The following is a 15,141-nucleotide window of genomic DNA, read 5'->3' on the forward strand; positions in this document are numbered from 1 at the left end:
GGGGAGGCACTAGCGGTTAGTTTGGACATAGCGAAAGCCTTCGATCGGGTGTGGCACAAAGCACTGCTCTCGAAGCTTCCAGCCTACGGGCTTCCTGAGAAATTATGCGACTGGATCTCCAGCTTTCTAGCCGATCGGAGCATCAAGGTCGTCGTCGACGGAGCATGTTCCGACCTTAAACCCGTGAATGCTGGGGTCCCACAAGGCTGTGTTCTGTCCCCGACCCTGTTTCTTCTGCATATCAATGACATGTTGCAACTTAGCAACATTCATTGCTATGCGGACGACAGCACTGGGGATACTCTTTACACTGGCCGGGCAGGTATTTCTCGGGCAGTTGTCGATGAGTACCGGAACAAACTTGTGTCTGAAGTCGAAACTCTTTTACGTGGAGTCTCGGACTGGGGTAGATTAAATCTAGTCCAATTTAACCCCAAGAAGACACAAGTTTGCGCGTTTTCCGCGAAAAAAAATACCCTTTGTCGCTACTCCTCTTTTCGAAAACACTCTTCTTGAAGCCACAGCCAGCATCGGAATACTTGGCGTTGACATATCGAACGACGTTCAGTTTTGCGGTCATTTGGAGGGAAAGGCTAAATTAGCCTCCAAAAAGCTTGGTGTGCTCAGCAAGGCGAGACGGTACTTCACTCCGGGCCACCGCTTGCAACTCTATAAAGCGCAAATACGGCCCCACATGGAATACTGTTCTCACCTCTGGGCGGGGGCTCCCCAGTACCAGCTCCTTCCACTTGACCGTATCCAACGAAGAGCGGTTCGAATCGTCGATGACCAATCCCTCTCCGAGCGGCTCGATTCTTTGGCGTTGCGTAGAGATGTGGGGTCACTCTGCATCTTCTACCGCATTTACCATGGAGAGTGTTCAGAGGAGTTGTTCGGATTAATGCCTGCAGCTGAGTTTCAGCATCGGACGTCGAGGCAAAATACAAAATTCCACCCGTATCACCTCGACGTCCGACGTTCCACGACTGAGCGTTTTTCAAGGCAATTTTTGCCGCGCACCACCGCTATGTGGAACCAGCTGCCCACTGAAGTATTTCCGAACCAATTCGACTTAGGGTCCTTCAAGAAAAGAGCGTTCAAATTCTTAAAAGGCCGGCAACGCACTCGCGAGCCCTCTGGCATTGAGAGTGTCCATGGGCGGCGGTATCACTTAACATCAGGTGAGCCTCCTGCCCGTTTGCTCCCTATATTATAAAAAAAAAAAGTTTCTTTTATCTATGGTATCATCGCGGTTTTGGCGCTATTATACTTTAGTGAATCTCTTGAACAAAAAACATGATTAGAAGTAAACCCAATTCTATAGAGTTGGACACGACTTGGACATGTGTGATACAATATGAACGCATATATTTAACATTGTTTAGGGCTTGAATTTTTTATAATTCTTTAAATATAATTAATTTAATTTATTAAATTAATACACTTTTATATTATTTACAAAAACTCCAATCTAGTCTTGGCATCAGAAACTGTTTTTGTTGATCATTATTTTTTCTCTAAGTAGACGATTAGCCTTTTATTGCCTGACATATTTGGTCTATGGCATGGTTTGGGTCTATGGCATACCGGTTTCATCAATTCTATTGGTGCACATTGACTTCGACCAATTCAAAACATCGAAGAAGTGGTTTAGGCCTTATGACCGAGAATAATAAGACATGACAACAATAGGACAAGACATGAAGACGTGGCTTCGGCGTTTAAAACTACCAAAACTCTCCAATTATTACCAAGAACAAGACCTTGTGCATGTGTATGGACTAAAGTCCTTTGCCTTTCCCATTAGGGATAAATAATTATCTTCATCATCATCATCACCCATTGGTGCACAGCCGGAAATCAAACGTTCAGAGTCTCACGCTAAAACCACTTGACAAAATGACTACTTTGGGTCTAATTATACTGTTTTATGAGTTTATTAATATAATTAGAGTGAGGCCGACTGACAATACACGAAAAAACAGCAAATCATTTTTCTTTGGAACACGCAGTTTATAACTAAAAAATTTAAGTTAAGGTATCTACTACTATGTATACTAAAGTTTATATTTTGGAAAATTATCTGTACAAAAGTTGTTTGCCTCTTAGCTCAGAGAGGGACTCGATCGAAATACAAATTGTAACAGTAAATTTAAGTTTTCGTACACGGATTGTAGAATAGTTGCCGTCGTAAAACACGAATTGATATAATAGGGGTTGCTAGCCTAGGACATAGTCTAGGAGACGATTTTTATACTTATTACTACGAATTGATTTTTATACTTATCACTTAAATTAATATTACAAGAAATATAATTAAATTATTCGGATTCGGAAATGTATTTTTGGCGCTTTGTAAATATATTTATATATTTAATTCAGTTATGGCGGCCTGGAAGCGATCACCGCCTGGTGCATTAGGTTTTTTTGTAGTTGTTATTTAATAATTGTGAATTAGTGGTAATAAAGTAATATAATGATGGTAATAATTAATATTTAAAAAAATTTTACATAATTAAATCAAAAGGAGGGCAACTGGCGGCCTTATCGCTTTCGAGCGATCTCTTCCAGGCAACCACTGTGAGTAAAGAAAAAAAAAATTACTTCACTTTTCGTATAAATAAAAATTTATTCAGTGCAAAACTGAAGCACACATTACGTTTTTTAACAAATTAAATTTTAACATAACTAAATAAAAAAAGAAAAAATGTGTAAGAAAAAAATAGGTAACAAAAATTTTGTACGAAATCTCTTAGAGCAGAATATTTTCGTGCGTGGTTCGCGTGCGAGCGTTTCAGATCATGATAGCGGCCCTTACCGCCTTCCCGCCACCGGCCAAGGGTCGAATGGACTCCTAATCGCTTTACTAGGTCTATGAGCTGATATTCTCTAATACACACGCGATAGCGAGCGACGCTTTGGAATATGAATCCAAAAAAATAATTAATCTATTTATATATATCTTTAAACAGCCGTAAATTTTAAGTAAACAATTACAGAATCTTTCTAAAATAGTATAGTGTCTGGTATGTATGTTACTACACTACTTACTACTAGTTTACTGTTTTATTGACTACAAAATACTATCGTAAAATAACATGGATGACAGGGGCTGTCAACTTTAAAGCTATATAGTAATGAATAACTTATTGTGCACACTCCTGATTAAAGGAGGTATAACTTTAATAGCAATAGTAATCGTAGCACAAACGGTAAGTAACACTTGGAAACAAGGACTATGTCTCCCGGCACACGGCATACTGGACACATCCAATACATATCTCATACAGGAGTGTCGCTTCGCGTCTTTGTGTCTGTATTTTCCGGCAAACGGCAGGAGGCTCGCAAAATGCTAATTGATAGCGTTGCCGCGTATAAGGTACGTGGTTATACTGCCAATCTCACCATAATGTGAGATCTCTGTTTCAAGTATTTGTATTATGACACTGCCCCCGCGAACTTAAATAATTTTTGCTTGTTACTAATGGGTAACATAATGTATGATTACATAGGCAAGGAGAGTTTTCTCTGTATTTTAAATATGTAATAACAGTCTCGGTGGCTATATTTGTATCTCTGTGTAAGGAAACTTTTAAACATTTATTTTTATTTAAAAACTAGCTGACCCCGCGAACGCAGGAACGAGGCAAAACGACTGTCGCTTTTACGGAATAAAAGCATAAGTATTAAATAAAACAGCAGTGCAGCAGTATTGTTGGCCTAGTGTCTTCAGCGTGCGACTGTCTTCCCTGAGGTCGTAGGTTCGATCCTCGGCTGTGTATCAATGACTTTCTTTCTATGTGAGCATTTAACATTAGAAACATATGATATGATTAATATCTATTTATATAGATTAACAATGTCTAAAGTAGGGAAACTACATATACATCCTCTTGTACGGTATGTACCTACTCCCTTTTACACCATCACACAAAACACCCGAATTATTATATATAAGTATTATTATATATTATATATAGGTATTACTTAGTTAAATGTCTTAAATAATTGTTACTGAATTTTTCATTTGTTATTTTGTATAAGTATATTATGTATACCATCTTTGGATATATCTTTAGTATAATTGTTTTGAGTTATACATATATAGGTTTACTGTAGGATTACGAAATAAATAAAGTAATTTTTTTAGTACTTTTTCAAAATTATATTAGAGCGCGATTCTCTCATGACTCAGCCCATCGGCCTATGCAGGTGACTTGCAAGCGTTATTAGCTGTGACCGCCACTTAATGATTGGCCGAGATTCGAACCGGCAGCCGCGCTTTAAAAGCATTGAGCTATTATGTAAATATCGTCATAAAATTATGATTGTAATAGGACCTTTTTATCGTGTAATGACCAAGGAATCGCTTTACTTTGTTGCTTTCTTACTGCGACATTAAAGGGAAATCTTGAAATTTATGAAGAGAAAATTTGGATAGTAAAAAAAAAATGTTTTTATTAGTACATACTTAAGATTTTATTCCTGAAAAGCGAACAGTCCCAATGTCCCAATGTAGCTTCTAGAAAGGTAGACTAAGTGAAGAAGTTTGCGGGGTAGTATCATCATTATAAATTAATGTTCTATTTCGTCTCTTTCTATCAAATTGTGTTTCCGCTGCGATGAAAAGAGGCAAATAACTTCAAAACTTATCTTGTTTTTATGAATGGGGACGTAATTGTTGTCCCTTGTCCATAATTTTTAACAACAATTTAAGTGATATAATATTCTAAGTTTAAAAATGACTGTAAAACTACTAAAAAGACTAATGAAGGCCTCATCTCCGCAAGTACATTTTCGAATACGCCAAACACCGTTGTCGCAACAGGGCCAGAAATTTTTCGAAAAACACGGCTGCACTGCTGTCGCTAAGTACGACTAAGGACTCTGACGAAGAAACACTGTTCTTAGTGTTTTTATTAAAGCGAAAAATTATTAATTTTGTTTGCCCAGAAGGAGAATTGTCATGGCAAGTAATGAAAATATAAAATAATTGTGTTAAAAATATACTTTTTTTCTTCACTTAATATTCTCAATAAATTTATTGCATATTTCTTCCCATGCCTTTTTCATTTCAATTTTATTGCTGTACTTGTCGGATCTCAAATCCCATATCGCTGGACTACTCTCAACCTCATCAATAAATTCTTCAACCTGATATTAGTTCATGTTCTCTCATGTGACTCTTAGTAGGAAGGACAAGCTTGCTACTCAGAGCGCCTTCAAATTTGCCGCAACGTGCCGCGCTACTTTATAAATCTATGTAAATAAACAACGCGCGGAGCCCAGAGTCGCGAGAATAATAAATTCGTTAAAATATTAATGTGTATTGTATAAATTCCTTAAAAAACGATTCCAGATAACACTAAAATGTATTCAATATTTCGTATCCCTATTTGGTCCTTTATCAAGAAAATTAAATGAAGACTTTAGGCTATTTTGGAAGTGCATGCCAAAAGTCAGTTTTTACATTAAAACGTGACTTTTGGCGTCTACGTCAAATTCGGATTACTGCTTATCATTAACGTCGAGATCGCTCCACGGATGGCGGAGCTAGAGCTTGAACACATCCATACAACGTTTCGAAGTCGGTTAAAAAGTAATAGAAGGAAAAATTATATTCAAATTTCGTTTGCATTAATCAGGTACCAGTTTTTTTATGAACTTTCCATTTCCAGTACTACCCATTCTACCAAAATATTTCCATGCATAGTTCGCAATCTATACTTTCTATATTATATATTATATTCTACATATTATAATGCATAATCATTTTGTGACTTAATTCTTATGAATTATGCTAGCCGAATTGGATTTTGATTCTATTTTGGCCTTACACATTTTGGCATGACTGAGGTTCCATAAGCTAACAAAGACACGCACGCTTATAACAACTCTTAAATACAGAGTGTGTCCTACGCAGACACACCCGTACACATACTCATACATTCACGTTTAAATAAAGTCTTATAACAATTATTTTATTAGAAGTAACTAAATCTCCATGTACCACGGCATAATTGTAATCTAGTTTCCACAACACACGGACTAGCACATGATCGTATAGCAGGCGTTAGACCAATTTTGCCACAACCATATTTATGTCATGAATAAAGTTTTATTATTATTATTAATGAGCGATTCGTATATATACAAACTTTTTCAAATCGGTGGTTATTTTTATAAAATATTATTTGACGTAAGTTCGGTCTGTCTTGGACTAAAGCGTGACTCAACCCCAGCTGTGGATAAACGAATTTTTCTTTCTATGTAAACAATTATTTTGCTCTTACGGCAAACATCGTGAGGAAATCGGCAAGTCAAAAACCGACCCTTTTCAAATAACAATTTATAGAACAGGCTCACCAGATTGTTCAGAAATATCACCGCCCATGGACACTTACACTGCCAGAAGGCTCACAAGTGCGTTGTCAACCTTTTAAAAATTGCTACACTCTTATCTTGAAGGACCCTAAGTCGAATTAGCTCCGAAAGGGGTTCTGGTTCAATACGGGGTTGTAGAATTTTAATTTATTATTATTAACATATTATATATATATATATGTATGTATATATTATTGTATATATCGTATATATTGTATATAGGTCAGTCTTAGTACCATCCTCTCACAAAATTGGTCATGGTTGTTATTATTAAGCCTTTATTTCTGACACCCAGTATAATATATTAACACTTATTTAAGTTACATAAATAAAACTTAATCTAATATAGCACGTGACCCGTTTTGGGTAATTTGTGTCCTGTGACACATAGGCCTCTTCCAGCTGCTTCCATTATTTTCTGATGTTAGCTATTCTTGTCCAAGTTGTGCCTCCTATTCTCTTTATATCTTCTGCTAATCTCTTGCTCTGTCTTCCTCTTTTCCTTTCTCCATCGCGTGGTTGCCATTCTGTAATTATTTTTGTCCATTTCAACCTGCTATCTCTCGTCATGTGCCCGGTCCAGCGCTATTTCAATTGCATTATTTTCTGAGATAATGCCCAAGTCTGGCACCCGTATGTAACACATGGTAGGATACATAGATTGAACACCTTTTTCTTAGCTACCATTACGAAGTCTTTACTTTTAAGTACAAAGTTTTAAGGGACCAAAATCTCAATGGTTATTAGTAGCATGTAAAATTGTGAATGCAATATTGTGAAGATAATATTCATACATAATAAATTACTTAACCCATTTAATGCGAATACTAAGTTGAATTGCATAGAAATCGCTCCGCAAAGTCTTAGGACCTGTCTCAGTTCCGATAACATCGTCCATGTGTGGTCGTTTTTTGCAACGTTTAACGTGACTCGCGTATTACTGACGTTATTTTGACATTTGAATGTACAGAATCTAGATAAAAGGTTAAGCCAATGTTTAGCATGGACGTTGGTTACAAATAACTAGGTATTTTTATTATTTATTGTATTATATGTCGGAGCGATGGCGTTGCTGTCAGCTGCCATTGTCATTATGTCACAGAGCTTATAAATTAACAACGTCAAAGTCAAATCAGTTTTAAACCGTTAAATTATTGTTTTTATAATTAACGACTATTCAACCAAAAAAAACCTTTTTTGCCTTTTTATAAAATTGAGTCTACTACTAACCAAATTTATATAACATAATTTCACTGATATTTTGTTTAAGATGAATATCTATACTTTAGTATTTCGATATTCTTGTATTGTACTCAATACATAGACCACAAAGAAGGTCCTTATAAATTAATCAAATTGTCTGGCTGAAATTAATTGAATAAAGTAAATTCTGTCAATTTGTCGTGTCATGTAAAGCGGTGTGACATAGTTAATATCAGGGCGAGCTCCGGTATAAAGCTGGTCATCGTGCTTTGCAACTAATGCCTAGTATAAGAGTAATTGTAGGGATATATTTGACACTTAAACTGTCAATTACTATATTAGTTTTATTTTTACATTTTAGTAGTAGTAGTTTACATTTTAAAAATTCAGATTCAGACGCTTTAAAAACATACATTTAAAGTATGTTACATTACAGGTAGCAAAAATTATTGGAGATGCAACCTTAAGGTAGCCTTAAACCTAACAAGCGGTCTCTTCCACGCAACCCTACCAAGAAAAAAAATGTACTAGCGCATAACTATATTACCAAATATAAATTTACTGGTAACAATGAAAAATTATACAAGTACTAAACTGAACTAAATGTAACATTCTTAATTTCGGTACAAATTAATAAAATGTATTAAGAAATTATTTATTTCGTTAACCAAATTGAAGACTAAGGACATATTTAAAAAAGGTGGAGCAACGTCAGCTCCTCGCCTATAATGAATTTAGATTCATGCAAACATTTGCCTTTTGTCATTGAACGTAAATATTTGGTTTCTCTCGGATGAAGGTCTAAAGCAAGATCTCGCGCAAATATTTGATTAAAATAATTATGGGTTCCAAAAACAATATATAAAAAAAGCGTCGTGATTTCCTAATGCATAGTGTAAGAGAATTATGTTAGGACATATTTCACAGTTTAACCTTCAATTAATAAATTGCAAAATATACGGTTTTTTGTATATTCGCGAATACTTGCCAGACCCATGCGACACAAAACACAAAACGGGTCTTGTGTGCCGCAATATCGCGGAAAATAATAAAGGCTTAAAATATAAGAGTCTTTTCTTCAACTTTGATGTTGTTCCCTTTGGTGTAGAGACTCTTGGGCCGTGGGGTTCAAGTGTACAAGAGCTAATTAAAGATTTAAGTTGACGCCTGGTAGATGGTATCGGTGACCCCAGAGCTGGTGCTTGCGTCACTCAACAAATAAATGTCGCAATACAGCATTTGTAGCCAACATTTTATATTTATCCATTTTTAATTATTATTATTACTATGCTCTATGAAAAATTATGAATATTAAATATTGATTAAGTCTTATGAAGGCGGTCATGGTCAATGTCAACATTAACAAAACATTCTTTCTTGCATAGAAAAAATATGAAAGTAGTATGTTAAACTTAAATTAAAATCTATTTGTATTTCTTGAAGGAGGTAATAGAAACTACTGGTAGAAAATAATTTGTGTGTTGTAAGACCATTTATCATACATTTAGATGCATAGACAATTACCTTACATAATCTTTGACATAGATGACCTAGGCTATATTTTATTACGTAAATATTTAGAGTATTTACAATAATCTTAACTTACTGAGTAAAAAAGCATAAAATCGAAAAATGAAAATAAACTTAAAAAGTTCCCTGTGGCAGTGTTCATTTAATGCTCCCAGCAAATGCTGTATTACGATACTTAATCGATGAGCAACGAAAGCATCAGCTCTAGGGTCGTCGACAAGGATAGAAAGGCTTCATCATTGTACGACCAAATTAAGCGGGTAATACAGGGCCATAGCTGGTAGACGCCATATGTGTTATAAGATAGAGGTATCACCTACCAGGTTAACTGCTTTAAAAAACAAGTATGTTTTCTGAATTGTGAATTAATGAAACTGAAAATATCAGTAGTCGGCACGCGAACACGGCTAATCCGACATTAGGCCGACTGTTTGTTTACTGTCACGCGATGGCCGGACAAGGGTGACAAAACTTGTATACACGCCATTTTTTTTTATTTTAATAAAAAATATAACTACGTAAAATATATACTAAATAATTAAGTAATCTTACATTATCGAATATACATTTGGTGGTATAGAAATATTAATAAAGCATCCCTTATATAGCAGGCCATACAGTTATCATAGACGTTAACCTATAAAAAATAGTATATAGCACTATTCTCCTTTTCAAAGTCTTGAAAATGCATTATAATTATTTAATATCAAATAGAAATAGTTTGACACCGCATCCAGCAATGCCTCAATTGGTATCTGAAGTCTAAAGTATGTTTTATTTGTGTTGATTTTGTTAGGCACTTCTTAGTTTTTTTCTTCACTAAGGTTCGAGATCGATTGACATATATTATGTTTTTATTTTTTTCGATCTAGGCTCCGAATATGATTTTGTCCCATTCGGTGTCGAAACCCTTGGTTCGTTGGGTCCTAGCGCTATAAGGATTTTTAAGGGAATAGCAAAAAGGTTAGTCCATATCTCAGAAGACCGAAGAGCTGGCAGCTACAGCTAAAAAATAGTTTAGCTATTCAAAGGCGGGACGCTGCCAGTATCTTCGGTACTTTGCCTAAAGGGACTCCCTTTAATAAGATACATAATTTAGTTATTATATTTTAAGGTTAGTTATTGTTTTTTGTTAATTTATGTTAGCTGTATTATGTTATTTTTATTTTATTTAGAATAATAATAATATAAACTTTCATTATAATGTAACGAAGTTTAAATAAATATACCAAAATTTATACGCTAGTTAAGTTAGTTTATATATACCTGTCTCAGATTTATATAACGATATCTTACATGCCATTATACAATACCATTTTTGAGAACTATTACGGAGAAAGACCATTTACAATATGTTAACCGTTTAATGTCAAAAATAACTAACATTTAATGAGTGTTTTATTTTATTCTATTAGTACTAACATTTACATTTCTTTTTTAAACTTAAATTAATTTAAAAGATAAAGTGACAGTCGGCTGTTAGCAGTGAAGCGTGTCTACGGGGTGTCAGACACTTATGTCAGATCGTCAGAGTCGGGTCACAACCTCTGACACACAAAATAATTTGATAGATTTCACATACCGTCACGAATTAATAGTTTTTGTTTAAATTATTTCAAGGAGTTAAATAATTCAACTGTTTTTTATTTCGGCATTTCGTTTTCTATATGAAAGCATTTAAATTTGCGACAGAAATATAATTTGATAAAAGAATGTAACGGACCATGACATTGGTATGGTAGATATGTAGTTCAGATATATACTTCCTCCCTTATCCAGCCGTACTCGGTTATTAAGAGTTTATGAGTACTTAATATGACAAACCTATATTAGGATAAGTATACCTATAATCGAAACTAAATAACGATTAAGTTTGGATAAAATTTTTAGTTGCATTGCTCTTTGTAGTAATTTTAGTTGAATTACAATATATATATATAACTATAGGTATGTAAGTAATATATATATATATATATATATACCTAAAGTCTGTAATAACTAGACTAGATTGTCTATGGCGATATGTCACCTCCTGTCACGGTAAAGACGTCTCTATCGAAATCTCTTTGACACTTACACACGTCTAATTAAAGTCTATCATCTATGCAACTTGACATGTTCTTTAACATCTTAAAATTAAATTTTGAACTAGTAGTCTTAATAATAATAGGAAAAATATTAAATTAATTACAGTTTTACAATAATATTTGGAATTGTAGATTAATAATGAATAATATATATTATATATATATATATATATATATACTACTAGTTATTACAGACTTTAGGTATGTAAGTAATTTTATTTATTTACTAGCTATAATGATCCCATTTCTGAGATAAGGCCTTTGGTCAAATGTACATGATCTTACAAGCGTACTTAGTTTCCCTGTTTCCTGGCAATATATTCTTTGCCTTCAATTTTTAGTACAGATCATTTATTTGCAACATTCTATAGTTCAGGCTATATTGCTAGAGTATAAAAAATAAACGTCTATTTTTACTTGTTTACCTAACCTATTTGTTCATATTTTGACGTTACCTCATTCGTAGCAACAAGAATATAATGAATTAGATGTCATAATATCCGTTTAATTAAAAAACGCTTGTACGCATTTATACGAATTGTTAATAAGTCACGAAATAACAAGTAGTAAATGTTACCTGTCATATATTAATTGGTCTTTAATTAAGCGATTCTTTTAATTACTGGTGCAGCCTTGATTGTCTTGTATTAAATTTTCATAAGGGGTTATTTATTTAACCCTTGAGGGGCCAAAAATTAAAATACGGAATAGTTCTCCAATTTAAATAGAAGCCCTTAGAAAGGTGTTTGAAACCTCCTGTATCCTCAAATAGGCACGACCTTTAATAAAAGTTGTAAGACTCACTCCGTCGCGACTATTGTAATTTTATTTAACAAGAATTAAGTTCGGTTGCGGTTGTTGTATGTTCAAATATATGTTAAATGATATACTTTGTTTAAAGCTGGATAACAACTGGCTTTTATTGTTTAAAACAATTGTTGTGACAAAAAACTAACTTGACTTTTTAAAGAGTTGAAGAGTGACGCTTATATTATTGGACATTATCGGAAACGTGAAATGTTATATTACAATTTATGAATGTGGTTTTTGAAACGGTTGAAATTGACAAGTATGCAATAATTGTTTACGCTTGTAATTAATTAAAAGATATATATGTAACTTAACTAATGTTAGGTGACATAACTGTGGAGTTTTTGTTGTGTTGTTTCTTGCTTAATGTATTATACATTGTATAACCTAGTTTTAGATATTATTTAATATTTTTCTTAAGATACCTTTTTTGTAATGAGAAATAATCTTATACTGTATAAGATTTTCCGATACCGTATTGTTACGGGATTCTATTTCATTTTTAATTTAGTTAAAGTTAAGTTAAACACGGTCGTTATATACAATAAGTGAGTAACGAACGAGAATCTATTAAGGGGTAGAGTGGAGAATTACCGCTAAGTAGGGCTTCCGTATGTTAAAAGCGTTATTAATTTTGACATAGTGGGCTCATAAGTTCGTTATTAAAATCCTACCCTTAGCATTTACAAATGAAATATAAATCTTAAATGGATCGAATCTGAACAGGATATTAAATGTGTCGAAATATTTCACTATTGTGTGATGTTTAGGGAATGCAATCCCGATCTCGCGGGATCTCGATCTGGCGGGATCCCGTTGAATTTTTCGGGATCAATCCCGAAGCATAATATGACGAGATCCAGTTCGAGATTGACGGGATTGGGCTGCAATGGTCAGCGATTCTACACACATCCGCTCGGGACGCTTCACGCGACATTGCACCTTACATAGGGTACATTGCAATGGAAATTAGATGCCGGTTATCTGCTAACCGGCATCTAATCCGGCACCGGCACTCTTGAGACACTTTAGAAGATACTCTTTTTTTAGAAGTTACTTTCAAAATCACCAATTTTAATCTCCTTGAGCTATACCTACTTTGTTTTGATTATGTTCATGTAATTAAAATTGTTAGTTGTCTAGTTCGTAATATTAAAGGATAAAGGCTTTTGTTTTCTTTCAAATAATATTTTATTTTAATTAACCTCACTATCACAAACATGCAGTTTTTATCGTATTCAGTCACGTGAATTATTTTTTTTAAACTATACGAGATCCTGAAAATTTCGGGATCCCGCCGGATTGATATTTCTATTCCCGCGGGATCTCGAATTCACGATCTCGAGTCGGGATTGCATTCCCTAGTGATATTACAGTAATTATTATGTATTTTAATTATATGTCAAATTTGAACTTACTGATATTAAAACGTTAGTTTTATTTATTTAAATATTATTTTATACATAAAATGTGAAAAGGTAAGTCGTTAAAAATATATGCATGCTTTTTGTTATCAGAATTGATATCTGTTTGTCAGAATACAAATAATTTTAGAATAAAATTGATAAAAACTATTACGGGAATGTCCCGTAATATCGTATTGAAGCAAGAGCGAACGAAAACGCTTAATAAATGTCTGTTTTTCAAATATATAAATCCTGGATCCAGATTAAGCTCTGTGCGTTGTGAACTATGTCATGCCTAGCGTTTGATATATTAGTGAAATTATTGCTTTATTTTGCTATATAAAACATGTAGTTGCTTATATTCTAGGCGTACTTAAAACTTAATAATTGACGATGAACAGTTTTAATTAATTAATGTAACATAACTGTAAAGGTGCTTACGAGACTTCAAATAACATGTTATTTTCAGTAATTACTTTCAATTCTTCGGTAAATCTTAAGAAGCTTACCTGCTGGCTTGGGGACGTTCCGTTTGACCTGCATCCACTTATACGTAGGCACAGCATGCTGCGGATGAGTCTGGTGAGCCACGTGGTGTTGAATGTCTCCCTCTCGAGGGAACTCCCTCATACCCCCAAACTCCTCCTTTGGGACGTATGGGACCTCAAACTCCCCACACGGCAGTGGTGACCCATGACTATACTGCATTGTGTCATCCACGAAGTGCATGTTATATTTTGTCTCTAAATAATGATTGTCTAATTTATGTTCGTGAAGCATTTCGTCTTGTCGTTGATCTTCTCTATGTTTAAATGTCTCTGGGTGCGGCGGTAACGGCTGGATTGGATATTGGGGCAATTCTCCATAATCCAAGTTCGTGTAACACAGTCCTGTGTCCGTGCTTATAACTGGGGTTGTTTCAGGCTGTCCGTGGAGAATAGGTTCATAATAGTGCGTGCTTGGCTCGTAGTAGCCCTCGTGATATCCCTCATACGGGGTCTGGTAAGATCCCTGCTGATAGTACTCAGCGTTGTACCCATTCTGGTTATTGTACATCCCGATGTCCATAGTCATCATTTTGTTATCGAGAGTGAATTACATTACACACATAACTTAACCGGGACTAAACCGGCCGTCCGCTTGCCCGTCAGGTGGAACGAACACTGAACGCGAAAGAAACACCACCACACGACAAATTAATCGTCCGTCTTCTTCTTACACGTAGTGAATTGGTAAAAGAAAAGGATGGCATGAACCAGTGATGCAACTTATGATAAGCGGATAAGAAACGTGAATTTTATGAGACTCGTTTCACGGCTGTGGTGTATCTTGTAACATTCTTTGCGTTATACTTGTGACGTTGACAGGCGCGTACTGTGGATAACTAGCATGTTTTTGCATGAAATGGGCGGAGTTTGAAGAAGGGGCGGACTCGAGGGGATTATACGGGCCAATGGCTTCCCGGGTATGGCATCTCCATCTTGGATTGGTTAAAGCAAGATAATAGTTGCGAATCTGGGAGGCTGGGAGCGAGTGCTTTTTATTTACCCAGTAGTGAATGGTCCAGCTGACAGTTAGTGGAAATAGTTCAATTTATTTGTTGGACGTAAATCGATGGAAGGTGTGAAATGCTGCCATGTTCGCGGTTTGTTCAGTGGCAGATGTTATGTATTCTTATTGTCTGTAACTGTGACGAATCATTTATGTAGGTACCTTATTGA

General features: G+C 34.9%; 1 protein-coding gene across 1 annotated transcript in view; it reads right to left on the minus strand.

The window, feature by feature from the left end:
• LOC123712418 (homeobox protein Hox-D1-like) overlaps positions 1-14,777 on the minus strand; it is a 41,166-nt gene extending 26,389 nt beyond the window's left edge. The window contains exon 1 of the mRNA XM_045665499.1: positions 13,930-14,777. Within this exon, the coding sequence (XP_045521455.1) occupies positions 13,930-14,497 (568 nt within the window). The 5' untranslated portion in view covers positions 14,498-14,777. The remainder of the gene's footprint in view (positions 1-13,929) is intronic.
• Between the last annotated feature and the right edge of the window lie 364 nt (positions 14,778-15,141).

This window comes from Pieris brassicae, chromosome 7 (genome assembly GCF_905147105.1).
Source record: "Pieris brassicae chromosome 7, ilPieBrab1.1, whole genome shotgun sequence".
Taxonomy (NCBI): Eukaryota; Metazoa; Arthropoda; class Insecta; order Lepidoptera; family Pieridae; genus Pieris; species Pieris brassicae.